This window comes from Alosa pseudoharengus, unplaced genomic scaffold (genome assembly GCF_046254945.1).
Source record: "Alosa pseudoharengus isolate Yale_2024_CS ecotype anadromous, Long Island Sound unplaced genomic scaffold, YU_APseudo_1.1 YU_APseudo_1.1_scf_11, whole genome shotgun sequence".
NCBI lineage: Eukaryota > Metazoa > Chordata > Actinopteri > Clupeiformes > Clupeidae > Alosa > Alosa pseudoharengus.
Genome location: NW_027468576.1, coordinates 9,630,693 through 9,658,441, shown reverse-complemented (window position 1 = coordinate 9,658,441; position 27,749 = coordinate 9,630,693). Strand labels below are relative to the sequence as shown.

Genomic DNA, 27,749 nt, shown 5'->3' with positions numbered 1-27,749 from the left:
AACTTACTTACCAGTATCAAGTACAATGTACTTACTACTAACCTTAAAATTTGTGATGATATTATGTAAATGTTATTTAATTATTTTCATACAGGAATATCAGTTATCAAAATATTAAGTAAATCTTACATGTCTGTAATATTTACTGTTATGAAGTGAATAAGTAGATTTTACTATATTTTTTCTGATTGAAATGTTTAATTACCTAGTTTTATTAAGTTGTTTTACTCACTATAATTCTGCAATGTTACTTATTTTCTTTTGATAAATCTTAACCTTATGCAGTTAATATACTTTTACCACATACCACACAATTAAAATGTAATGCAATTAACTGTTTATTTTGTCAAGACAGCCATGCTCACAATGTTGACACATTATATGAACTTAACGTTGGGGCGGGTGGCAACAAATAATGCCGGGGCAGTCATCACTGAAACTCAACACTGCATGTACCCACTGATATGTTTTTACTGTATTGAAAAAGTAAAACACTGTTGAATGCTCATTCAAAAAAAAAAACTAAAATATCACTGGTGACCATACATACTGCCTGTCAAAATGTTTAAGGAAAAAACAAAAAAAAAACAACAGGAGGTGAAGTTTTACAGCGACAGACTAACACAACCAGAATCCTAAAAGGACAGTATGTTTTACCATCAGTAAAATTAACAATCAATGCCACTCCTACCCAATGTTTTTGTCTCCAAGTATTACAACATATCAAAGATAAAACACTCAATTTGTCGGAAAATATTGCAAAGATGTGGTTGTGTCAATATTATCTTGCTCTCAAAGACAAACACACAACATACAACACAACACAACATAACACAACTTAACGGGAAGCCAAAAGCATTTGACAAAAACTTAAGCCAGCAATTTCAACTTTAAAGCTTGTATTTTTGGGGAAAGCTTAATGCCATCCAAATCCAAGAAAAGTTTTTGGAAAACTTCAAAAGTGTATCGAAGTGCTGTCGGATATGCAAGGTTGAGGGCATAAATGAGTCCCATAAGCAATGCGCACGCTTTTGCGGTGCATCCACATCCTTCGATCATCTCCTTTCCTTCAACAATGATGGCCACATCAGCTGGATCCTCTGCACCATGAACCACCAGGATTTTGAGGACATGTTGCCTGGCATCACTGCGGCAGTCCTCCTGCATACAATTTACAAGAAAAAAGACAATTCTATTGAGCGACATATCAGAATTTCCTCATTCATAATGACGTCCAGAAAGTAAATCATTAAGTTGATTGTGAGCTGTAATCATACTTTACCGGGCAATCTTCAAAAAGGTCCTCCACTTTCTCACCCAGGTACACAATGAGGCTGCGGATAACAGTGTCACGTTTCTCCTCAATGCTTTGGTTCTGTTAACAGTTTAATATAGTGTCAATACTGAAGCCATATTCATAAACAATGAACTGTCTCAGGAAAACACAAGAGCATACACTAAATTGCCAAAAGTATTGGGTCACCTGCCTTGATGCACATATCAACTTAAGTGACATCCCATTCTTAATCCATAGGGTTTAATATGACGTCAGTCCACTCTTTGCAGCTATAATAGCTTCAACTCTTCTGGAAAGGCTCCACAAGGTTTAGGAGGGTGTTTATAGGAATTTTTGACCATTCTTCCACAAGCGCATTTGTCAGGTCACACACTGATGTTGGATGAGGAGACTGGCTCTCAGTCTCCACTCTAATTCCTCCCAAAGGTGTTCTCCTGGGTTGAGGTCAGGACTCTGTGCAGGTCAGTCAAGTTCAGCCACCCCAAACTCTGTCATCCATGTCTTTATGGACCTTGCTTTGTGCACTGGTGCACGGTCATGTTGGAACATGAAGGGGCCATTCCCAAACTGTTTCCAAAGTTGGTTGCTTTGTGCACTGGTGCGAGAGTTTTTGAGACAATTCCATACTCCCAACTTTGGAAACAGTTTGGGAATGGCCCCTTCATGTTCCAACATGGACATGGATGACAGAGTTTGGTGTGGCTGAACTTGACTGGCCTGCACAGAGTCCTGACCTCAACCCAGGAGAACACCTTTGGGAGGAATTAGAGTGGAGACTGAGAGCCAGTCTCCTCATCCAACATCAGTGTGTGACCTGACAAATGCGCTTGTGGAAGAATGGTCAAACATTCCCATAAACACACTCCTAAACCTTGTGGGAAGCCTTCCCAAGAGTTAAAGCTGTTATAGATGCAAAGGGTGGACCGACGTCATATGAAACCCTATGGATTAAGAATGGGATGTCACTTAAGTTCATATGCACATCAAGGCAGGTGACCCAATACTTTTGGCAATTTAGTGTACATGTGGAGGAGTCATGTGAGCCACAGAGTGTTGAAGCTACTGAGTGTTGAAGCTACTGAGTGTGAGAATTTGTGCTGTATATGCTTATGAATATGTGTGTGTGTGTGTGTGAGAAAGAGTCAGAAAAACTGAAGGTCTATCTTCCTACAAAAAAGTGAGCAAGCACACCTGACTTAGTCTGTACAAGAACGGTCTCAGCTCAGTAGCTTCAACACTCTGTGGCTCACATGACTCCTCCACATGTACACTAAATTGCCAAAAGTATTGGGTCACCTTTACAGGCAGATGTGGTGTTTCAGGCAGTTTTACAGGCAGATGTGGTGATTCAGAGAATGTATTTACTTATTCAACTTGTAATGAATAAGAAACCCTTTAATCTATCCTCAACTGTCCACTACCCACTGCAAGGTCACCATGTAAATCACAATTTAAGATATTAAGAGTGAATAATGGCTAATACTAACCGCAGCAGTATTATATCATGCATAGATTTTTACTTGCCTGAATGAGACTCACACTCCCTCAACTCACACTCCACTCCTGCAGAAAATCCTGCCTCCAACAAGTGACACCTCAACTCACTTCTTTCTGTTGAGAGAAATATATTAATAGCACACAATACAGATTAACTTCATAAATACAACGTTTTAAGTCTAAACTAAAGCAATGATGCGTTCTGAGTTTGTCACAGCATAAACATTAACCACCAAGCCATATTGTTTGTTTGTTTGTTTAAATACATTAAATAGGCCTATGTAAAGAGCCTATGTAAAACGAGTAACGTATTCTCTGTTCTGGAATGCTGAAAACTCAGTGAAGCTCTGATCTTACTCTGCAACACTCATGCAGAACTCCCTTATAAAGGGGAGTTTGTAGGTGTAGGTCGAGTAAAGTAAATGTCACATATGTTACGGTAATGCAACATTAGGAGCCAGTTTAATTCTAAGTGTTTTAGGAAAATGTGGACTTACTTCAGCCTAAGTTAGTGCTAACTTATAAAAGTTAAGCATGGCTAACATTGCCGCCAAAAGTTTTGGAAAGTATTTTTTTTCTACTAGATGTAGACCTTAAACCCCTAAAATAATATAAAAACAACTCTTCGTTTTGAGTTGAGAAATGTTAAGGTAAGCGTGGTAAACGTTATTGTACTTTTTATCCAAATAAATAGCAGCTCACCTCTTTACAGACGTAGCTGCTACGTTAACGTTGTCATAGTCTTGTCTGGACCAAAATGGCTAACGTTAGCACTAACAGTTAACGTTATGGCATCACAACTAGTGCTAATATGCTAATATGAACGTTACAGTGGGCTAGCTACGAACCTTAACGTTAACACGTATTATTGCGTCTAGCAGGCAAGACTCAAACTATCAAAATGCATAGAAATTATCACAAATCTAAAACAGAAAGGCAATACTTACAGCTTTACTCTCAATACAACTCCAGTCTCCAGTCTCTGGTTACAGCGGTTACAGCCCAAAACGTCTTCTGAGTGATTTTGGCGGAATTAATTGTGTCCAACGACGCATGCGCGATTTCAAATGGAACCTTTCAGAATAAAAGTTACTTGATATTTTCAGGTGTTGGTGCTATGACAATAAAGCATGTAAATGGTATGAGCAAATCTCTAATAAGATGTACTCTTCCAACTCAATGAATTAATTACCTGAATATACTGCGTATATATTTCTGTTTTTAACTAGTTCTCGCTGAAAGTTGATATTACAATGTAAAAACTACTACTTTTGAATGAATATATATTACTACACCCAAAAATCATTTTTTTGAGTGTATATCTCCAATTCTAGGGAGTTTTTCCTCGCCCCTGTTACCCATGGGCCTCTCTCTTGCTTTCCTTTTCTTCCTTTCTTTCCTTCTTTCTCTGATTGCCTACATTCTGTAAAGCGCCATGATACATGTGTTATGTTTTGGCGCTCTATAAGCACAATAATTTGAAATTGAAATTGAGATCTTCCACACAACTTCGATAGCCTAGTCAGTAGGTCTCTTAGCTGTCCACTTTCATCAGGCCATATAGGCTACATGATATTTTATATTATTTATGTAGAAAATTATACATTTATTTCTGTAATTATACATTTACCCCCCTCCCCCCACCAACCACAGTGTATGCTTGCAGCAAGCAGAATGGAAAAAAAAACATTAAATATACTGCTCAAAAAAATTAAGGGAACACTTCAATCATACACTGAATCACTCTGACACTGGTTCTGAGCACAAGTAAAACTTTTGAGGCGAGTGTTTTATTTTGCAAGGACTGTCAGACATTCTGTGAATGTAGTTTGAGAATGGAGAAAAGGGTGGAAGGTTTCAAAATATGTGTGGAAAACCTTTATTGAGCAGTATATTTAAATATCGCAAATTATATCGTTATCGCAGTACTCAATAATGTTATCGCATATCGCATGTTTTCCTAATATCGTGCAGCCCTAATGCCTGTTATTTTAGTTGGCTTTACATTCTGCTATGTTGCACATAGTTGTTCAGGTACAATGTTTTATCATTTGTGAAGAAGTCAAATTTGCCCTATTTGTTGTGGGCATTGTCAAGATTATCTCAGGGAGAGTGTAATCCAAACTGTTGTTTGAGACAATTAAAACATAAACATGGCACTTTTTCCCTAAATTAAGTTGAAGTATTTTTCTTATTTTGCACAGACAATGTTAACATTTGGAAAGCCTTGTTGCATTCAAGAATGCATCCAGTGGGGCATCACAATAACATTAAGCATGTTGTGTTAATTCCACAACAGGAGATATGTGATGTTACCTAAATTAGTTTTGAGGAAAAATAACCCACATATCGACATCGGTATCGGCTGATATCGGAATCGAAATTTGAGAGTTGGACAATATCGGCATATCGGATATCGGCAAAAAAGCCAATATCGGACATCCCTAAATTCAACACCAAGTAAAATCTATAAAATCAAGTTTGCAAGACTTCCCATTTCCTCATCAAAGTAATGACTCAGAACATTCGAGATATTGTTCATATTTCCATTTGTTGCCTCATCCGCATTTAATGAAAACGTGGTAATTTTGAGTTTTACAGACAACTCAGATATCCAATGAGCAGCAATACTGTGTGTGCTCATGCATGAGGTCTGCGCATTTGATAATGACAATCTGGAGAGGGCGCTTTTGTCTTCAGCATCAGATTGTATAAGGTTGACAAGAGGTTGCGATATGGTGAGGGACAGGTCGTGTTGCGCTATGAAAGAACATGCGTAGCCTACTTTCTGAGCGCAAAAACTGTCAGCCATAGATAAACGTAGTTTGTAGTTCTCCCCCGTTTCCAACGCCCATCTCTATTTATTTTTTAACTTATGACACCTGTGCCTTCCTTTAGCAACAATGCATCCATGACAGCTAGTGGACTTGCCAAATAGACGCACACAAATCATGACGCTAATATGCGAGGTTCTGGTTGGCCTACTGGTCATGGTTTTGTGCTACAAATTAATAATATTTTATAGCAAAGTTTAAAGTTGACTATTTTAATTGCATGGTTATTTTTTGTCAACATACACTCACAACCTACTGTCGTTAAATGTGAAGGCCTAAGCAAAATAGGCTACAAGGCTGTCTGTGCGTCACAAACACGACTGACCCCCTTACTCAACAGTTCGCGATGATGACAGTATTATTATTTTATGTTAACAAGTCAAAACCTTCCGCAAAACCTACCGCAAATTGTGAAAAACATTGTTGTACATGTCATAACAGACGGGATAATAAATGGCATAGGCTACGGTTTATATTGCGTCGCTCGCTTTACACATATTATTAGTTGTGTTGATTAAAAACTGTAACAATAATAGGTTACATCAGGTGGCATAGCAGGCTGTCTGTTCAAGTCATAGCGACACCCAAAATGAATGACTTCCCCTGACAAGAGTTTGCAAGAAACTGTCTACATTGATGCACGGAAAGAACACAGCCTACGCCTCTTCTCCGAATTCGCACATAGAGCTCACAATGTATCATATCTAAAAAAGTTAAACGGATTGGCCAACCTCGTCACCTGTCTCGATTGTGTCACTATAATCCAACTTTTAGACCGTTAGTCATCCAGACGTGTTCTTTTTTTTTAAGCAAACGCCCCAGGCCAATGAGACAAGCATGTAGCTACAACATCTAAACAAAGCGAAACTCATGGCTGACGTATCTTCTTGAATCACTGATTCATCGGACCTAATATTTGTAGTTGCCTTAAAAAAAGGAAAAGAAAAGGGGGGAGCCCCCCCCCCCCCCCCCCATATTTTTTTCTCATCAGATCTGCATCGATCTCAAATATGGCATTTCTAAAATCAAATTGACGGAAATCCGTCCTACGACGGAGAACTTTAATCCTTGAAAGCACCTTTGAATTGAATTGAATTGAGAAAGCTCCACTGAGAGTTGGCGCCGCGCTAATGAATGAGTGAGCTCTCTGGTGGCGCACCTAATAGGACTAAACATGTAATCCCTGCGCACACTGGGCACACCGCAGACAAAGTGCAAAGCCTCACACATGGGAGTGCCGAGCGGAGCGACTGGGGCTCCAAGGAGCGCCTAGATTCCCCTGGGAGCCAATCTGATGGGGGGGGGAGGGAATTTCAACGCCTCTAGTGAATTACGCAGAAAGGCCAGGAAATTAGGCAACCAGGGAGGGAAACCATGATTTTAAAATAATGGAACTAATCATTGCAAACACACTCCCAAAGATTGCCCTTTTGACCTCACGGAACTTGTGATGTGTAACAGTGAGGGGCTTTGGCTTTGATGAAGGCAAATGACTCCATAAATAGCCCAGCACAGCAGAAAGGACCTGTTTCCAAGGGAACAATAGAGACCTATGAGCAGGCTCTTATGGCCAGAGGGACCTGTCAGGGTCAGAGTTCACCAGGCCAGCACTCAACCTCCTGCTCCACCTGTGCAACCAATCAGAAAGAGATGAGCGCGTGACAGGCGTAATTGTGCCATCATGATAACTTCCTGATGCATGCCTCATTGTTGTGCATTTATTTCCTGACATGACAGAAGGGGTTTGTTTTCAATAGAGATTAAATGATACCGTAGGGATGCACCACACACTGACAGCTTCATTCACAATACACAGAGTGAAATTAGTAATTACATTGTGTAACATCCAAAACAAATCAAAATACACACATTTGATTGAAAATTTGTGGCTACTGAAATTCATGCACCACAGACAAGTAAAGCTTGCCACTGCTCAACAATGGCATTTTGACAGGAAAGCAGCTTCAAGTCCCAAATGTACCTCATCCAAGGACAGAATGAAAACAGATTGGACAAAGCGTAGGGTTACTAATGTAATGACTTCCCTCCTGAGCGCAGATGGTGCTTCTGTGTGCGTCCTGAGTGACTTGCTGTCAAGAATTAGATGGCTGGCAATGATGTGTCAGATGATGTGACCATGGTAATTACACACACACACACACACACACACTGAAAGAACAATCAGGCTCGTCACAGCGACAGCCCTTTGTATGGCAACCACCACCAGCGTCACCAGGACCAATGCAACACCAAGACCTGTTTCCACAAATAACCCACATCGCCACTCCTCTCACACTAGCCCACTCACAAACCACTCCCTGTGGATTACACACAGACGCACACGCGCACGCGCGCACACACACACACGCACACACGCGCACACACACACACACACACACACACACACACACACACACACACACACACACACACACAATCCCCCTCACCCCTTAAATACTATCCTGAGGGAATGGAAGCAATTTTCAGCTATGTTTCACAACAGAGGCCACACGTGGTGCTGAATGGTCTGAGCAGATTGGTAGCAAGGAGCTCACACAGATGTCACAACCCCGTGCAGCCGCCCACGACTACGTCTGTCTGGCAAACTCGGGCATGTTGTTTCTTCGCCCATGAGAACGACAGTGACAACACGTGACGCAAGTGCGAAAATGACAGTCTTCAAATAGATTAAAGGAGGGTTTTTTTTATTTTGTGTTTCGCATGTGCACACAAGGACACATCACACGGGCCTATTCGATTCTAGCTTTACATTTTTTCATTTTCAACAATCCCACAACTTCACAGCGTCATCATGGCTTCTGCTCGATCTGGGTGGGATAGCACAGAGATGTTTACGTCAGCCATTAGACTAGCCTGAGCACGACGCCTGAGCATTACTGCTCTCCACCTCTACCTTCTCCTCGCACACAATCCAGCGATTCATCGTGCCCTTTCTGTGCACGGCAAATCAATTGGGAAAGAGACTCTCTCCTTTGTGCCTCCCTGCTTCCCAAACTACATCTGCCACAAGCCCAGTGAGTAAATTAGCCAATATTACCTAATCAAGAGAAAAGGCCAGCACACACAAAGAGACAGAGAGAGAGAAGAGAGAGAGAGAGAAAAGAGAGAGACCTAAACGAAAAACACATCGGACACTGCTTGTTTATGGCCGGCTTGCTTGAATGGGAGGCTCCTGTCACCACGGACACAGACGAGATAAGGCCAGCTGAGCTTAACCATCCCATCCACTCACCTCCGTTGGCACGGCAACCCAACACTCGACTCAGTGTAATCCCAATCAGTACCAGCAAGGAATGATGAAACCAAGGACCATCAGACACTAGAGAGGGGTGAAGTTAGCCCTTATTATCAAATATCAGAGTTTAACTCTGACAGAGCCCGTGTTAAACGGCCATCACTGTGAGATCAGAGCCTTTCCCACAATCATGATGTGCTTCAACCTTGTAGAAAAGGTGAAAGGGCCAAGGTTATATAATTATATCTTGTACAGCACCCTTCTGCAATGACTAAATAATTTATTCCCAGCTATAGCCAAGGTCTATAACGATTCTACCCTTTTAAACATCTTAAAAACTTGACTACTTTGGGTTCTAGCAAAGTTGGGTTCATCGGCCCTCCAACATTGTGAAAGGCTGTTTGTCCCAGTAACCTCCACTGAACAGCACTCTTCAGTGTCCTGTCTCCCAGTGTGTGGCGTGTGGTGATGCAGTGCAGAAGGTTTGACACGGACACTTGAAAGGGAAAAATCAGTTGGCCAAATGAGAGCAGTGGAGTTTGCTTGCAACTACAACATGGTGCCTGACTGGACTGTTAGGAGTAAACACAGCAATGTGGCCTCCAAGAGGCTTGCTGTGGTCATACAGAAAGTTAGCACTGGGCCGACTGACCCTCAAAGACCACTGCAACCTGGAACTTACAAGCAGCCATGATAGCGCAAACCTCCAGAAAGGGGATCAAAGGAGGAGAGGGAAAGGCTGGACGAGTGGACACATCTGCAGGGCCACACCGTTACAATGGCCAGAACACACACACACACACACACACACACACACACACACACACACACACACACACACACACACACACACACACACACACACACACACACACACACACACACACACACACACACACACACACACACACACACACTTCACGCTACAATGACAGAATGTGTTGTGCGTCAGCATGTCCCTGTGCCCTGGGGTAGAATGTGTTGAAGCATGTCCCTGAGAGAAAAAGAAAAAGACAAATAAAAAGATAGTGAGGGAGAGAGAAAGGGAGAAAGTAGAGAGAGAGAGGGAGGGAGAAATACAAAGAAAGAACAATGGAAAGAGACAGGGTAAATGGAGATAGATAGAGAGAAAGGGGGAAGGGAATAAAGACAAGACAGGGAAGGAAAGAGAATAGGAAAGAGACAGAGGGAGAGAGAATAGGAAAGAGAGAGGGAGAAAGAGAATATAAAGGAGAGAGAGAGAGAAACAATAGGAAAGAGAGAGAGGGAGAGATGGAAAGTGGGCAGAAGGGTCAGTGCCCAGGACGCGGGTTGGGGGTGGGCACAGCAGGGCTGTCATGTAGCACCTCACACGGCTGACGCTGATAGGGGCAGACACACACAGTCAGCAATCACAAGGGCAGCACACGGCGTCCACATCCAGCTGACGTGCCCCATCATCACACACACACACACACACACACACACACACACACACACACGCACACACACGCACACACACACACACACACACACACACGCACACACACACACACACACACACACAGCTCAGGGTGGATCCAAGATGACTTGTATGGGAGTTCCATCATGGCAAGTTCTTTTATGGTTAAGGGTATCAAAGATTTACTCATCATTAGTGAGCTTGTGGTGACCTGCTGAGAGCTGAGAGCCAAAACCACAAATACCAAAACTTCAGTCATCTTCAAACCGAGAAGAAAAATACATGATAACGGCGAACACCGAAAAGGGCTTCTCACAAAGTAGATTGAACATTGCCAATGCTAGGCTTCAAGCCAAGGCATTACACAGGGAGACCCCCAGCTCAGTCTCAGTCAGTGCAGTCCATTAGGGTGCAAACATGACCAACCTGGCAGTCGTTGATGTAGCTGAGGACGAGAGCAGCATAGCAGATGAACTTTGCAATAACTCCAGCACTCTAATCCACTCCGGTGAGGGATGGAGATGGCAGGGCTGCCAGCCAAATCCAAGGCAGAAGGACCATACAAAAAAGCAAAACAAAATACAAAACACATTTCTCTCTTCTTGTTTTGGCTTCTTCACCACATTCTTGGAAGTGAGCTTTGGTGGAGGGAGTTGTTGATGGTAGTGATGATGGTTGGAGCTTGGGTGGGTGAAAGGAGGTGTATCTTTATTGGGCTGGTGGTATGAATGTACCCCCACCATAGTCTTCAAATCTCATACTGGGAGGGGCAAGAGGGTCTGTTTTTATTTTGCTGGTGGTGACTTTGGTATATGTGTGTGTGTATTTATGTATGTATGCGTGTGTGTAGAGGGGGGTAGTGGTGGTTGTAATAATTATGTGTATGGGGGGGGGGGAGGGGGGGGGCATATTGGTAGGGGTGCGATGGTCTTTTTTTATTGGGCTGGTGGTGACGCAGACTCCAGCTCCCCTGGGGCTAGTGTGAAACCGAAGTAGAGGCAGCCAGAAGGAGAGGCACCAGCTCACGAGATAGACCCACACTGGGGTTCACACACTGTAGCTAGGCAACAGGGCCCAGTTCCACGTCATTACCAGCCAGAGAGAGGGGGGAGATTGGGGGGAGGGGGGGGGGGTATTTGGGGGGGTAAGAAAAAAAAACTTCTGGTGGTGAGAGACTGACACGTTGTTGTTGGCGATAGTGGTGGTGGGGGGGGGGGGTGAGAACAGCTGATCCTTCACTCATTATGGACTCACTGTCAGTCTCTGTTAAAGAGACTGACACCCAAAAATGGACATTCTGCCCTCACCACCTCAGGCAAGTGGACACACAAGTCTGATTGGCACTGAACTCCAAATGGGCTTTCCAGCACAATGTCAGCTTCCAAGAAAGAACTGCTTATTAACTAGATAACTTAATATTAACTTATGTATGATATGGTACAAGTAATAAGAACATCCTAAGTATCCACTGACAGTATGAAATAATATACTTCAAACTCTTCAATACAATTTCTTGTATTTTGAAAATTTGTCTGAGCAACATTACTGAAACTCATTGCTGAAACACTTTTTTAAATGACTGAAAAAGTAAAAGTCCAAAAGTGTCCATAAGTTCAGCCCTTCCATCTTGACCTTTCAGTGCACTCATCATCTATTAGATTACATCTACTGCTTGCTCTGTGTCTTGGAAGTGAAAGAGAGGGAGACGTTAACCATTTCATTGCATTGTGTATACAGTAGAAGTGTTTGCTTAGTGGCAGACACCCAAGTAACAGCCTTAGGGGTTACAAGGAGACTTACTGGCACGGGAAAGCTGTGGCACTCATTCACGTTCCACCAGAGTGGAATGTGAGCACAGACCAGGCACAATGAGGGAGAGAACTGGCTCAGACTGGAAAGGCAACATTCACTGGATAGCAACTCCATTCCACAGATGATTCAGAGTTCTGCTCAGCTAACATATTTTACAGTAAAACAGTTAGAATCACAGACATAAAAGCAACGGTATTTCACATCAGCATCCATATGCAGACACACACACACACACACACATAGAACGGCATGGCCAAGTGTCCCCATCAATGGACCAGCTGAGAGCATCACCCTACAAATGTGCCATTTTCTCACTGATACGCAGTGGCAAGCAGACAAAAACAAAAATGGGTCCATGTCCCACTCCACACAACCAAACACAATTAGGATCCACCTAACAGTAGGACCCACATACAGTAGGACCCACAACCATAACAAATGATAACAAATCAACCATAAGGCTCTCACAGTCAGCTGAGGGAACACAATCTCTCTTTCTCTCTCTCTCCCTGGTGACACAGGTATGCATTTCAAGACTGAGAGAAGCTGAGGATCTCTGTGTGAATGACTAGAAAAACGATGCAGGCTTGCTAAACTATTACAGGCTGTATAATGGAAGGGTCAGAGCAGGCTCTACTTCTTGAGAAAGCTTATGTCCTTTAATGTGTGCAGCAAGATCTTGCATATCTTTCCCCATCTGTTGGGGCTGCAACATCAGTGCCAGTGACTCTAAGACACTAAACAAGCTGAGTAGGGCTGGCTCTGGTTTGGACTCTCTAGACTTGGTTATTAGAGAAGGATGCGGAAGTTATGCGTTTTGTGATTTATGTAAATTGCTGCTGCAACACTGCAATTTCCCTTCTGTAACCAATTAAGTAAATCTGTCTATCTACAGTACACATGGCATAGTCCACAAGGGTTGGCTACAGGAGTGAAATGCAGCCTCTTTCAACCTCCAACCAATTAAAAAATCCACAGATTTTTTAATATGTAGATGTTTATCGTGTAGGCTAAACAACATCTGGGTTTTCATTCCTTGAATGAAGGGGAAAGTCATTTCTTGATTTAGATTTGGATATCCAAAGGCTTACTTATGTAGAAACATATGGTCACTTCAACTCCAATTCTGTTGTTGATGGGCCAAAATGGGCCTCAGAGTAACATTTCACAAAATAGAAATGGTATACATTCTGTTACATGAAGCAGATATGCTTGTGGATTCATCATGCACAGACACAAAGCAGTTATAGGCTCTTCATTAGTCCAGCTTCCCTTGTGCCTTTTCAGAGAGGGCCACCTCTGTGTACTTTGCTGGTGGACCTTAATTCTGCACACTCAACATAATTAAATGAACACCTCACACATCTAAGCAAATCATTCACAAAAGCTCATGGCCAGACTTTAACAGAACATGAGAATATAATCACAATTAAGTGGCAAGCAGAATGCAGTCTCTCAGACACACAAAAACCACACAAGCAAAAAGCAATGACTTTTTCCCATATGGTTACAATTGCTTAATACATGTGGATGCTTGCTGATCATCTTCAACAGTAGGCTATAGGTTATAGTAGGCTAATTGAGGCTGGGAAGATCCTGAAGCAAATAGCCTATGTGTTGGTTTGCAACACTAGACTTTTTAATACAGGCCCACACGTTTTTCTTTTCATTTTCAGCCAACTTTTAAATAGCCACTGTTGTTTGTAGACTGCTCATAGTTTATATGCTACACTTAAATCCAGAAGGTTCCTTGGCATAATTGCCTCTTCAAGTGTAAGAACCGAGGGTAGCATAAACGTTATGGTAACAGCATTTAGGACAAAATGTTTCCGCTTTTGCAACATGTTGGTAAGTTATTCAAACCAATAAGAACAGTCTTAGTAGCCTAATACAGGAGTGGCCATTGGGATACACGGAACAGAGGAACAAAAACTACAGAAACATGTTGTTACAAGTGAGGAAAACACCCAACCGATAATGACACGTTATGTCTACAGAAATCTTGAAATGAAATGACATTTCAGTAAAAAAAGGAACTTAATTTTAAATCAATGTAAAAAAACAAAACGCGTATGAAATGTTATTTAGCCTACATTCACAACTAGTAGAAACAGACATCAGAACACTCACCTGACCTCACTTCCACCAAAGGAAAAAAAGGGAAACAGCGTGATCGCTTCAGCCTTCGAACTAACTGTTTCTGAAAAAATATAAGACTTGTGGTCTATGACAACAGTGGGACCTGAGTCTTGGAGGAATATGATGGATATTATTCTTTAGTCTACGAGGTTCTTCCGACTTTTCTCCACGTAAATGTTGACCGTCTGCATTTGACAAGTTAAACTCCTTTCTCGGCACGGCTGTGATCAAGAGGGACGACCTTTCACTATCGACAGACTGAATAGGCAACATGGAATGGTGGGAAGGTCTGAGGACTTGAGTTGAGCAGTTTCATGATTTTGTTCTCTCATATCCTGGGCGCCCTCTGTCTGTCAGCCCCTGTTCATTTTCCCCCACAACAATGGCAAATGCCTAGATTAATATATAAGCTAGCCTATATATATTATTTTTTAACTCGGTGATATTTTGCAGATAACAACTAGCCCACAAGTAGGTTTCTTTAGAAGTTAGGATAAGGCTTTATTATAAAATAGATAAGCAAAAGGTGTGACCTTTATTAAAGCTTTAGGTTTAGTCTATGCATCTCATTATGGAGACCTTTCCTCAAAGGTGTGTGAAACCCTAATTGAACAGTCTAGAAAGCATTACAAACATTCTCTAGAGCAGAGAGAAGATAGGCCTACAATACAGGGCCGCATTTCCCAAAACCATAGTTGATAACTAAGTTACCGGTAGCAACTTTGTTGGTTGCAATGCAATTTCCCATTGGTTTTGGGAAACGCGCCAAGGTACCTTGGCTAACATCAATAGACGGTAAACAGTCCGCTTCTGGGTTCACCCAGGCTATGGTTTAGGGAGACTGTGGTGAGAAAAATGTTAATTTGAATTGGCCAAGATATTAATCTTTAGATGACCACAAGAGGGCGATCTAAGCTTAAAATATAAGATGGAACAATCTATTTAGTGAACGCAAATTTTAGCCAGCATACCAATATATGAAACATTGCATTTTTTTTTTATTTGGCATCACTCATACACTGCTGCACAGCTAGTATCATCTGAAGTACCTGGACTCATTGTGCAAAAATCTTGATCATGAGTTCTACATTATGTACATGATGTGGTGATAGATACACAGGGATGGTAGCATTGTGCTCTAGTAAGGCAACATCAAAGTTTCTGACAGTTGGTTCCTTAAGCGAGATAATCATTATAGCACCAAGAGTCGCTTAGAAAGGACATGCCTGACAATGCACTTATGCAACCATGTCTCTACAACACAGGAAATCCTGTGTCGATCCTTCCCCCTACATCTGTTATAACACACTTGACCATTTCATCTATGACAAAAGAACATCATAAAAATTCATTTGAATGGCTGAATCCTGGAAATTTTACCCGTAGGGATCTCGTTGAAAGACACTGTACATAAGCAACCCACAAAACAAAACAGGAATGAATGACTCAGCCTCATTCACTGACATATTTTTTTCTAAATAAGAGACCATTGAATCAAACTGCAAAGTTTGTATTCAAATGGGGCGGAGGGAGAAAATCATATTGGGATAGCTTGTGACTATAAAACAGTTTTACTTTATTGCTTAGAGAATACAGCTTACAGCTTCTGAGAAGCCATGTGAACACACTTCAACTAGAGATAACCAATCACCACAAGTTAAGAATTCACCACACATTCACAACGCAACTTTTACACATCGCACCTGGGGGAAAAAACAACTGCTCAGATATCAAAACATTGTACAAAGTGAAAGTCACTAACCATTTTGTGTATGTGTCTGTGTGCACAAACTTGGGTACTGTCCGCAACAAAGCCATTGAATTCTATACAGAAGTCAAACACTATCGGTATATTTTGCTTTACTCTGTCTGGTAACTGAGGGGGTTTAAGCCTCTCTCCTGTCTTTGGTACTAGGGGTGAGAAAAAGAATATCTTTTAATAGCAACACTGTACTGAACATTAGGAAGATAAAAGCCTCAACCTACTTACACCTTGAATTAACTAAAATGATCCAAAAAAACAAAACAATGAACAGCTTACGTTAACAAATAAAACTCCAAATGTTTTTTGGAAATAATATCTGTATTATCCACTGAGCAAGACAAGGGTGAGGAGCTGTTCCTATAAAAAGGAGAGAACAAAATCAAAACTATCCCCGATGCCCCAAATGCCTATTCAAGGAGCCAGTAACACCCCCTTAGAAAATATTTCTCGCTGAACATTACAAAAATAACATTTGAGGAACAATTATACAATCAACCTAAAAGAGGCAGTACAAGAGCTTAAACACTCATCTTGTACATACTCAGCAAGGAACAGTTCAGGAACAAATATTTCCATAAATCGTTTCTCTTTGCATCCCATATAATGCATGAGAATTCCATTTTTTAAACATCTGACAAATCCAAACGAGATAGCATGGGCCAATTGTTAAAAGTAAATAATTAAACAAAACATGAAAAAAAGAATGGCTGTGGAAAGAAAGCTTTGACTGTGCCTGGTTTGTCAGGGTTAACAAGTAACACGAACAATTATCTAAAAGGGCCACATGTAAGCCCCAAACAATTTTATCTTTTTTCGTCTTAAAAAAAGGAAACATCTATGTAAGTGTATACTGCTCATTCTGGATTGCGAATGTCTCTGGGGCTTGTCAGAGGGATAAGAGGAAGAGGAAGAGGGAGAAGGGAGGGGAGGAGAGGGGGGGGGGGTAGTTGTCCACAAACACTGCAGATGCTTCTGCTCGCCCAGGCAGAGCAGAGGACAGACGAGTGTGCATCTCTTTCTCTCTTCCTTTCGCTCAGTCTCTCCCTCACATGTCGTCCTCCTCATCCTCGTCCTGGGAGGAGCCGGCCTGCTGGGCTGCGCTGGCCGAGGCTTCCAGCTGGGCCTGCTGGGCCGCCTGCTGCATCTGCAGCCACTCCTGCTGGGCCAGTTCTGCCTGCTGCTGCCGTGCCTGGACAAACACACATATGCACGCACACAAACACACACGCACACACACACAAAACAGAGAAACAGAATCAAACCTAATGCATTGTTACATACATAAATACACAGAATGACACACAGATAAAATGTCAGATAAACAGCATTATCTGAGATAGGTGTTACAGATATGCACTAAAACACAGATATGCACTAAAACACAAAGTAAAGCCATGGTTGCATGTAACCACTTAAGGGAAAGAAAGAACACATCACTGGTGATCCAATTCTAAAATGTGCTCCAATGGGCTAATCACTGGCCACTTCAGCTCACCACTGATATGGCCACAGCTTCAAGGAAGCAGCCCAAAATTACACATGGCAGGCTACCAAGTCCGCTCCCCACGTGACTGCATTTTATTCAAAGGCCTATAGTTTAAAACAATGACAGGCATGCAAGTGACCCTTCATGCTGCACATCTGCTCAACCATCAAGACGCAATCGTCTGGCCGGCTAGGCTACAGCATTTAACCCTGATAAGCAGTTGTTGCTGAGGATTCTTACTTTCGCGAACAGTTCCTGTTGCTGACGTAGTAACTCTTCTTCGGGAATGCCAAGGTTCTCCAGGCGGGAGCTTGCTTTTCTCCTTTTAAGCGCAACCGATTTACACTCCTGCAGAACATCTTTGACTTCCGCGATGTAGGACCCAAAGCCCAGGCTTTCAAGTGCTGCATGAAATAAAACAGGGGGTGATGACCACAGCTTGCAGACCACGAATAACCTGTAAGTTACACCTGTCATGTCGTAAAGTGGGTGTGTCCATCTACACTTATTCCGCATATATTCATACTTAACCCAGAAGATAGCTCAATGATGGACTACATATTCATATATAATAGTATTAGATGGCCTTCTAATGCTGAATGTTATGTTGACTTGTTTTACGCTTACAATTGCCGGTAACTGTTGTAAAGAAGGGGATGACGTGGTTCATCGAGATAACTTAAAATGACAGCAAGCGACTGATAAGATAAATCTGTTCATGCACTCACCATTGATGACATGTTCGGGAGATATGGTCTTCTTCTCGGACTTGTTGCATATTTCATTAGCCTCCGAGGAAATCAGATGAATAAATTCTGTGCAACAATTCACTACAAGCTCCCTGGCATCGTTTGCTACCCGTACATTAGGGAGAGTTTCCTTTATCATTTTGTTGATGGCTGCCCTTGGAATGGTCAAGTCGTCGTCGTTCCCTGATGATGAGGCCATCTTTCTAATACCGTTTGTTGAAAAAGTCACAATAACACAAAATAGAGTGAGACGTTACTCACACTGGTGCTAGTGGGAGGTTCGCAACGGCCTTTCAATAGACAACTTAGCTTGTTAGCAAGCTAACGTTAGCAACCGTTAATGCTTCTTGGAGTCCCCGGCTTTTTCTGAATACACGTTTAAAAAGATCCCAAACCCTACTTTCCGCCGGATACTACCGAGGTGGAATGTGACATAGGCTTAAAACAACACACACACCAAATTAAAGAGTTCTAAAAACTTGCTTGCTAGCCTACCATAAACTATGCTAGCTGACTGGCTAGCTAGCTTGCTACCACTCCACTAGCACACAACGGCACTGCTGGGCTGCGCTTTTGTGGACATGACTATCTTGCAAGTTAATTAGTACAACGTGCTGTCGGTAGCATTTTCTCGTGCTTTGTAGTAAAAGAAACACTTTTACTGAAAATTGTGCGTCGTCTTGATAAAGACACTAAACTGCACTTCCGTCACTACATAAAACATTTAATTCATTACTTCCATGATGTCAGCCCGAATAGCGTTGGCGAGCTCTCCCCCGGAAACAGTCCCACAATGCACGACGACCCGGGTGACAGAGGGCGTTCTCCAAGGCGTTGTCTCCGCCCTCGTCGAAGTCTACAACACCCGCTTGCGCTCGTAGCTCCAGAACAGGGCAACTTCCGACAGCGTCCTCATGTGTTTTTCAGCATATTTTGGGGCTCATTAACCAATCAGGACTGATTGATATGAGGAGGCGTTAATTTTCTGAACGCTTGTTTTGTCATCACTAGGCCTATTGTAAGCAATGACTATCATGACACACTGACAGAATAAAATTTGATAGGCCCAGAATATTTTTTGGCCTTTGTGCACTTGGTAGCCTTCAGTTTTATGTCTTGTGTGTGTAGAGTTATGGCCATAAATGCAAGGGCTTGTTGGTTGGTCTTGCAGGCCACCCAATGCCAGGTGTGTTGGACTGTAGTCGGCTAGTAGACTTATCTACTGCATTTTGTCTGTGAGGAAGTGTTTTACATAGGCATCTCCCCAAACGGATCTATAGGCTACTAGTCTATACGGGTGGTGTACTTTCAGATGCATGAAAGAATTGAAGCGATGGTAAAAAAATAATAATAATATATTTGGTATTTTCTATACTGCTGTCCGTTTCTAAATCATTTCAACATTTTCTCAATGTTCTATAACATTTTAGAGGACTAACAGGCTAGAGTAGGCGCCCAGTCTCATAAGATTCCATCATATAATTTTGACATAGAAGAGGGAGTGGGGGCGCCGTGGGCGCTAGACGAGCAGATAGGCCTACAAGTAGTGAGTTGCCGTCTATGGAAAAAGATGGATACAGCAAAAAAAGCTGTTGATGACTAAAAATAGAAAAAGAAAGAGGGAAAAGGAGATGGCATGTCAAGGAATGAAAGGCAACAGTAGGATTTAAAGTGATGACGTCTGTACTTGGAGGCTTGCAAATATGAATGTTAACAGACTAACTAGCGTTTGTTAAGCATAATGCCGATTGAAACATAGCCTATTCCATTCAGATAGCTAGGTGGCTACCATGCTCATACTGCACTTTTAATCAGGGATGGATTACTGCACGGGCCTACCGGGCCCAGGCCCAGGGGCCCAAGGGGTCAGGGGGCCCTGAAGCCCAAGCCTTTGCATGGAATCATTGCCTCAATATCAACAAATCAGGATGTAGGCTATGAATCTGATTAAATTCAGTATTGGCCATCCCCAAAATGCACCAGAATACAGGAAATCACATCAAACAAATTTGAAAAATTCTGGGGGAGGACCCCTAAACCCCCCCTCCCACATATACGACAATAAGTGGGGGGCCCTTAATACATCTGGGTCCAGGGGCCCGAAAGTTCATAATCCGCCCATGCTTTTAATGGCCAACTGCAAACAGAAATGTCATGCTAGCAACAACTCATTACATGTTTACATATCCTAACAATGAAGGCTCCTTGTAATAACTTAATATTGTGTTGAATGTGGTGCAAACAAACAGTGCCTATCAGCCTTATGGCAAAATGACGTTATGAGAACCGTTTAGACTCTCTTAAAGTGGCAATGCATCATTTATCAATACTTATCAAGTATAACATCAAGTTAAACATCAAATTGGCAGCATTTCTTTAAACACATATTCAATAGACACTAATGCACAGTAATAGTGTAAATTATTGGCCTTTTGTTTTGCTTTAGTTGTTTGTGTTTTTTTTTTTTTTTTTTTTTGGGGGGGGGGCCAATATTGTTGTTGCATACCCCTCAAAAATGGGTAGCTGCGCCCCTGCACAAAGGTATGTGGCAGCTGGTCATGTTATTGGACAATGTTGTTATAAATACTGTGGTATTTGCTGTATGTGCCCTTTGCTGCCATCTATCGGCTGCTGCTGTACCGAACCAAGAAGGGAAATGTTTGAATTAACACACATGGCAAGTAGGCTATGGTAGGTCTGCCCGCGGGTTCTTAGACGTATTGAAAAAGTCTTACATTTAATTACATTATTGTCAAATTAAGGCCTTAAAAGTAGCCTATTGAATTTCATTCGCAAGGTCTTATTTTTTTCTTTGGTAGAATGGATACCGCAACATTAGGCCTAATATCCGTAGAGACCATGATATTGTAGATCCCAAGGGGAAAATATGCGTCTCTTCAGAAAAATAAACGAAATATCTTTTTTTTATTTTGAAACTTGTGTTCACGGTTGTTATCCCTCAATCATTCACACACCATTCTAAAGTGAAAGTGTGTGCAAGTAGGCCTAGTCTGGCTTTCACCAGATCAGGCACCCAGCCTAGTGTGCAAGCGCAGGTAGCCTACGTCTGAAATGTCAGCTTGAAAGATATAGATGTCACAGGTGGGATAATTGAAACTTTGAGAATTAAATATTCAAAGCGAGTTAAAAATTATTACATTTAATAAATTAGGATAGCAATGTCAATGCCTCCCTGTGATTGTTGCTATTTAAATAAATCATAGCCTAGGCCTACTCTCACAGACATTTGAATACTGAAGTAGCCTAATGCAAGTTGTTAGGCTAGGCTTCTTTGTCTGAGAGACAAGCCCACATTTGCAAAGCCGATGATAATACTATTAAATAAGACAGAACCTATGGCTGGAGACTCCTAATCACCATCACTGATGCCTTGTAATACATGGCCTGTACTACTGTCCTACTGACAATTCCTGATGAACCCTGTCAAATAAATGTGTTTGAAATAAATGATTACATTGGCTCAAATAAATGTGTTTGAAATAAATGATTACATTGGCTCTTTTTGGTTTGTTCTCTTTATTAAACACAGCCCAATTCAAGATCCACTCACAGGGGTTTGAGCAAGTGATCTATCAGATCAGCAGAACTCAGTATACTTTTTTTTAAGTCAAATAAACAAAAACATGAAAAAATCTCCCTGAACATGATTGAAACAGGCAATCGAGTAAGAAAGACTATGATAGAGTTTGTGGGAGGAAGCAAAAGAAAGTGTGCAGTCAAATCAATCTTAAGCCGAATTAAAATACACTGAAAAACTCTTTAAGAATTGTTTAAACGGGCAATGGCGAAATGGAGACAACGGAAGAGTCTGAGGGAGGAAGTGAAAGAGTGGTGGGATGGGGTATGTGGTCATTTCGTCTGTGATTCATCACAATGATGGTTTCTTTTCTCGTTTCCTCATGGAGTTCAATCAAAAAACAAGGAGAAATATAAAATGTCAACTTACAAAGAATAACTAAGGAACACAGATCTCTGTACAGAACAAACAAGCAGAAATTGTTCACTGAGCTCCACTGGCTTCCCTTAGCCGCCTGCATCAAATTCAAGTCAGTAATACTTGCAAACAAAGTGATTGTTGGGTCTGCACCCACTTAAGTGCTCTCATAAAAGCTTAAGTTACCCCTCGGCCCCTGCGCTCCTCCACTCTGGCACTGCTGCCCCCACCCCCACGGCAATCCAGACTTTTTTCATCTGTGGTCCCCCGATGGTGGAAAAATCTGCCAAGCTCCATCAGAGCAGGGGCATCCCTCTCTGTCTTCAAAAAGCTCTTGAAGACACAACTCTCCCAAGAATACCTTCTCTCCTCACACACCTAATACACACTCATCCCTCCTCCTACTCCACTTCTCTCTCTCCTCTTCTCTATATCCTCTTCTACCACTTCTCCTCCATACTTCTACTAGTACTTAATATACAGACACTCCTATCCTCTAGCACTAGTATTGACAGATAACTCCTAGCTATATTTTTCTCTGCACTGTACCTAAACGTTATAAAAAGTTTAAATCTTAAAATGCTTGAATGTTAATAGCTTAAATTTATTCTATTGTTGTACTGCAGCTCTGTGGCTTAAATCTAAATATGATTAAAAGTTCAAATGTTATTCCACTGCTGTAAGTCGCTTTGGACAAATGCCTCCGCCAAACGAATAAAGGCAAATGTAAATGTAGCATAGAGTATGTAGGTGGCTGATTAGGATTTTTTCTCCTCTTTCTCCAGACTGAAGCTCTTGCGACTTCTCCAGCGCAGTAGCTTGAGAAAGTTGAGGCTGGCATTGAACACCTTGTCATGCTCGAACACCATCTTGTAGAAGGTGTCAATGGGCAGATCTCCTTCTGGGTCAGCGTACTTCAGAGTGGTCATTGGGGTGTACAGAGTGTTTGTCTGATGGCGGAAGGGCGGGTTGTCCATTGTGATGATTTTGTGTGTGTGCTGGGAATGGCAGAAACACAGTGAGCATGCTGCAGTTGCAATATATAGGCATACCGGTACATGCATTCCTTAGATTTAAAATGTTAAAATATGCATACCTCTGCTACATCCTCAGGTGTCTGGCCAAGGCTCTCAAAGATCTGGCCATAGTTTTTCATGTAAATGTTGGTGAACATGTCAGCCGTCACCTTGTCGGCTTTTGAAAGGTCTATCTTCATGCCTTCCTCGTAGACCTTACGTTCAAATTCAGTGATGACCGGGCCGGGCTCAATGAGTGTAATACTGCACCAGAGAAAAACATTGATTAGCTATTTTCTTTAAAGGTGTTGTCACTCTAACACTATTTGCAATGACAGTACAGACACCTCTCTCTGCTTGTCAGATGTTCCAGTGTGCACTACAATACTCCTTCAGATATTAAAACTGCATGAGCTGCCATTTTTCCTTTTTTGGAACAGAAGGAGAGGTTTAATGGCAAATCCTGAGAGGAAATCCATAATGAATGAGGAATTTACCCATAAGCTATATATCGTATTAGTAACTTTGAGGGCACACACACACATAAATCCTACTTGATGGCAGGGTGTGATGTCCCGTTGGCAATAGCCTTTAGTGGCTGCACAAGGAAGACAGGGGATTTTATGTCCCAGTATAGTTTATTTCATCAAAGGAGGGGAGGGATGTGGCAGCCTTCTGCCACAGATGTTTTTCATAATGACAAGTAGGACACAGGTATCTTTGCATGGTAGTCTGGATGGACTACACCATCTCATACGATGGTCCTCCTTGCCAAACTTTCCCTAACTTGTTGATATGCCTATACAATGCTGATATACATTGTGTAATGTGCTTAAGAAGTCCATGGCCATAGTGTTTGTATTGTATTTAGAGAATGTACCGCAGAACATCAGATAATTCACAATAATATCAATCCTGATCTAAGATGATGATGTACCCATTTCTCTTCCTTTGTGCTATTCCTGTTTTCATTTTTATTCTTCTATGCAGCATAATTTCCCATGATTCAGTAGTTCTGTATCACAGTGACCATGGAATAGAAATACTGTGAAGTGTCTATTCTGGTGTGTGACTACTTACTTCAGGTTAAATCTCAGGGCTTGAACCGCAAGACTCTCACAGAACCCTTCACAAGCAAATTTGGATGCAGCATAGACATCATTGAACAAAATTCCTAGGGTAAAAAGACATACATGCATTAAATGGTGGCACCTTACACACAAACATTTTCAACTCTTCAGATCTTGGCATTCCACTGTGTTCCAACGTTCTGACTGTCTGCTAATTGTTTGAGTGCCATTTTGCAAATTCAATTACTGTAACTCTGGCATAAACTAGGGAAATCTTTAGTAATGTGATGATTAAGATCCTAAGTATAAGTGAATATAATTGGGTGAGTTGAGTATGTGTAAAATTAAATTGATCTAATTAAATACATATTTGTTCTTATGTAGAATAAAATCTGCCCCCCTTTTAGTTTGAATGTCATGACATGTGATGTCATATCTGCAGGGTTGGGTCAGATTACTTTCAAATGTAATCCATTACTGACTACAAATTACATGGCAATTTTTGTAATCAGTAACGTAATCAGGATTACCAAAAACATGTAACGTAATCTGATTACTTTAGGATTACTTTTAGATTACTTCAATAAATATGCCCCTAAGTAAAAGACACCACCACTGAATTGATGAAAGAATTCTCATTCTATTTTTCTGTTTATTATTTCATTACATCTAAGAAATCTCTTTGCTCTGAGTAAAGCATTCCTGTGTGAATTAACTGATCTTTTCTTCCAAAAATCTTAATGTAGCCCCTTGTTTTAGTGTTACCATTTACTTTGAGGTCACCAGGTCCCATTGTCTGAAAAACACCCAAAACTAATCTAGTCTATAGCTATTCTCCACTTTGGGGGTGGTATTTTGGTGGTTGAAATTTTCCCCATCCCAAAATTGATCACTTAGTCATCATGGATGTGATCATGGATCACTATTCTCCAAACATGCACAACTCAACTTAACCTTTATAAGGGCACACCTGGACAATGAATTTAGCTTTTGCTGGATTTTTTTGACCCAGGGACATGGCCTGAGATTGAATGACACCATGTCCATTTCAATTGTGGGGGTGAGAAAATTATTCCTTTGGGATGTTTTTCAACCAGGGGGACCTGGTGACTTTCTCAAAGTAAACGGTAACACTAAAACAAGAGGCTACATTAAGATTAGGAGGAAAAGATCAGGCAGTGTGCCGAGAGACCTGCCCCCAATTGTAAAGTTAGTAAGTAAGTATAGATACTCTTTTGATCCCGTGAGGGAAATTTGGTCTCCCAATCCGCGAATTAGTGAGGTGAAGCACACACCAACCCGGAGCAGTGAGCTGTCTGCTACAATGGCGCTCGGGGATCAATGTGGGGTTAGGTGCCTTACTCAAGGGCACTTCAGCCGTGGATGTGGGCATGGGAGAGCAGTGCTTAACCACTTCCCCGGCCCACATTTTTTCTACTGGTCGGGGATCGAACCGGCAAGCCCGAAGCTTGTCGAATTAAAAGATAACTAGGCTATCATTAAAAAGTTGCATTGCTTGTATAATAAAATGTAATCAGGTAATCCCCAACAATGTAACTGTAATCTGATTACACAATTTTTTTTATTGTAATCTGGGCTGATTATAGTTACTTGATTTTCGTAATCTGATTACGTAATCCAGATTACATGTAATCCGTTACTACCCAACCCTGCATATCTGCGCTTTTACCTTGGATTCCCATGACACTGCTTATGACTACAATATGGCCTTTCTTCCTCCTCTTCATGTCTGGCAGAAGTTCTTTGAGGAGTCGAATCAAACCGAAGAAGTTGGTGTCCATGACGTTTCTCATCTCGTCTATAGTCTGGCACTCGATTGGCCCAATAAGGCCCATCCCTGCATTGCTTACTGCAGAAGGGAATCATCCATATCAGTCACAATCACAATCAGTTGTAAACATCTGACAGAGGCTAATGAAACATATGAACATAAAATATGACATTAAATATATAATACAATTATACAGCTCTTCAGAATTCTGCAGAATATTTTATTGAATTGAAATGGCTATCCCAGCTTGAGGCCATGGCTGACAGATCATCATCACTGTCATAGACAAGCTACACTGATGCCTTCAGAAACTGTGTCAGCCTTACTGAGGATGTCCACTCTGCGGTCTGGGAGACTGTCCACACAGGCCTTGATGGACTCCTCGTTACACACGTCCAGCTGTTTGATCTCCAGGGTTCGTCCCAGGGTCTTACCCGCAGCCTCTACCAGGGCCTCGCCTTTGGCAAGGTTCCTCATGGTGGCATAGACTGAAAGACACAAAGCATAAGCCCTCATAAAACTGATATTTGGTGAGCAACAAACATTCAGATACTTCATGAAGTTTAAGTGAGCATTGAGTGATAAACAATATTATGTATGTGTAAACAAAATGTATTATCATAACCTGCAGTATAACTAATAATAATATTAACAACAACAACAATAACAAGAATAAAGATTTCAATATTTATCTCCACCAGTTAATCCACAGTGTTGGCCACTAAGTCACTGCAAATTATCTTTTTCAGGAAAGGAACCATCATTTTCAGCATGTATACAAGTATAAGTATATATACTCTTTTGATCCCGTGAGGAAAATTTGGTCTCTGCATTTATCCCAATCTGTGAATTAGTGAAACACACTCAGCACACAGTGAACACACAGTGAGGTGAAGCACACACTAATCCCGACGCAGTGAGCTGCCTGCTACAACGGCGCTCGGGGAGCAGTGAGGGGTCAGGTGCCTTGCTCAAGGGCACTTCAGCCTTTCCTACTGGTTGGGGGTTCGAACCGGCAACCCTCCGGTTACAAGTCCGAAGCCCTATGTATAACTAACATACTTGCAAATTATACTGTCCAGTATTGGCATTTTTATAGATTGGCATCTTACCCATGAATCTCTTCTTCTCATCCTTGGCAATGCGCACTGCTAGCGCTAAGCCAATTCCTGAGGAGCAGCCAGTGATGAGGACGACCTTCTGGTTCATTGCGGACCTACAAAAGCACGGCTTTATCCCAATTGCAGGGAGAAAACAGGGGAGCCCGAATAAAAAAAGTGGAAGAGAATGTGCACTCAGATTCACAAACTCTCTCCCGGCTGGCCAACTAATCCTCCAAGTTCAGAGTCAGCAGAATGAGAGTGGCGATCTACACACCTGATTACCCATCAACATCCCCAACACCTGCTCCCACAGGCTTACAGTAATATTTTAAGACTGAGTGATCCTTGGAGTGGGAGTCACTAGCCATGAGCTTATATTGAAAGCGCCACTTCATTAGTCAGTACTGGAGGCCATACCCCCAATATCATTCTGGTTGTTTTGACGATCAGCTTTTGTTTATGGATATAGAGTATGAGCAAAGGCATCTGAGTTAAAGCAAATGCTTTCAGTACATTACAAGATGAGTCAAACACAGA

The 27,749-nt window shown here is 41.7% G+C and overlaps 3 protein-coding genes and 1 long non-coding RNA gene across 4 annotated transcripts in view; all 4 read right to left on the bottom strand.

Annotated features, from left to right (window-relative positions):
* gng12b (guanine nucleotide binding protein (G protein), gamma 12b) overlaps nt 1-14,552 on the bottom strand; it is a 56,176-nt gene extending 41,624 nt beyond the window's left edge. The window contains exon 1 of the mRNA XM_076277948.1: nt 14,268-14,552. The gene's annotated coding sequence lies outside the window, so the exon portion shown is untranslated. The remainder of the gene's footprint in view (nt 1-14,267) is intronic.
* LOC143114558 (uncharacterized) lies at nt 1,293-3,796 on the bottom strand. Its single transcript, XR_012984952.1, has 3 exons — nt 3,742-3,796; nt 2,822-2,908; nt 1,293-1,375 (listed from the first exon to the last, which is right to left on the bottom strand). It is a non-coding gene; the product is annotated as an uncharacterized LOC143114558 (long non-coding RNA).
* A 726-nt stretch (nt 14,553-15,278) lies between the features above and the next one.
* On the bottom strand, nt 15,279-19,053 carry dr1 (down-regulator of transcription 1). Its single transcript, XM_076277947.1, has 3 exons — nt 18,256-19,053; nt 17,768-17,931; nt 15,279-17,230 (listed from the first exon to the last, which is right to left on the bottom strand). The coding sequence occupies exons 1-3, from the start codon at nt 18,473-18,475 to the stop codon at nt 17,087-17,089; spliced, it is 528 nt and encodes a 175-aa protein (XP_076134062.1). The 5' UTR covers nt 18,476-19,053; the 3' UTR covers nt 15,279-17,086.
* Nucleotides 19,054-21,796: 2,743 nt separating this feature from the next.
* Nucleotides 21,797-27,650, bottom strand: LOC143116674 (retinol dehydrogenase 8). Its single transcript, XM_076277946.1, has 6 exons — nt 27,222-27,650; nt 26,436-26,597; nt 26,008-26,187; nt 24,328-24,421; nt 23,328-23,511; nt 21,797-23,229 (listed from the first exon to the last, which is right to left on the bottom strand). Exons 1-6 carry the CDS (start codon nt 27,316-27,318, stop codon nt 22,990-22,992), a joined length of 957 nt encoding a protein of 318 aa, XP_076134061.1. The 5' UTR covers nt 27,319-27,650; the 3' UTR covers nt 21,797-22,989.
* Between the last annotated feature and the right edge of the window lie 99 nt (nt 27,651-27,749).

Bases quoted from the DNA above. Each gene is read 5' to 3' on its own strand.
- dr1 (XM_076277947.1), bottom strand. From the start codon at position 18,475: ATGGCCTCATCATCAGGGAACGACGACGACTTGACCATTCCAAGGGCA. The intron at 17,932-18,255 runs GTGAGTGCATGA...TATTTCATGCAG, and splicing joins TCCCGAACATGTCATCAATG to CACTTGAAAGCCTGGGCTTT. The intron at 17,231-17,767 runs GTAAGAATCCTC...GTGTTTGTCCAG, and splicing joins AACAGGAACTGTTCGCGAAA to GCACGGCAGCAGCAGGCAGA.
- LOC143116674 (XM_076277946.1), bottom strand. From the start codon at position 27,318: ATGAACCAGAAGGTCGTCCTCATCACTGGCTGCTCCTCAGGAATTGGC. The intron at 26,598-27,221 runs GTAAGATGCCAA...TGTGTCTTTCAG, and splicing joins TGAGAAGAAGAGATTCATGG to TCTATGCCACCATGAGGAAC. The intron at 23,230-23,327 runs GTATGCATATTT...TGCCATTCCCAG, and splicing joins CACCTGAGGATGTAGCAGAG to CACACACACAAAATCATCAC.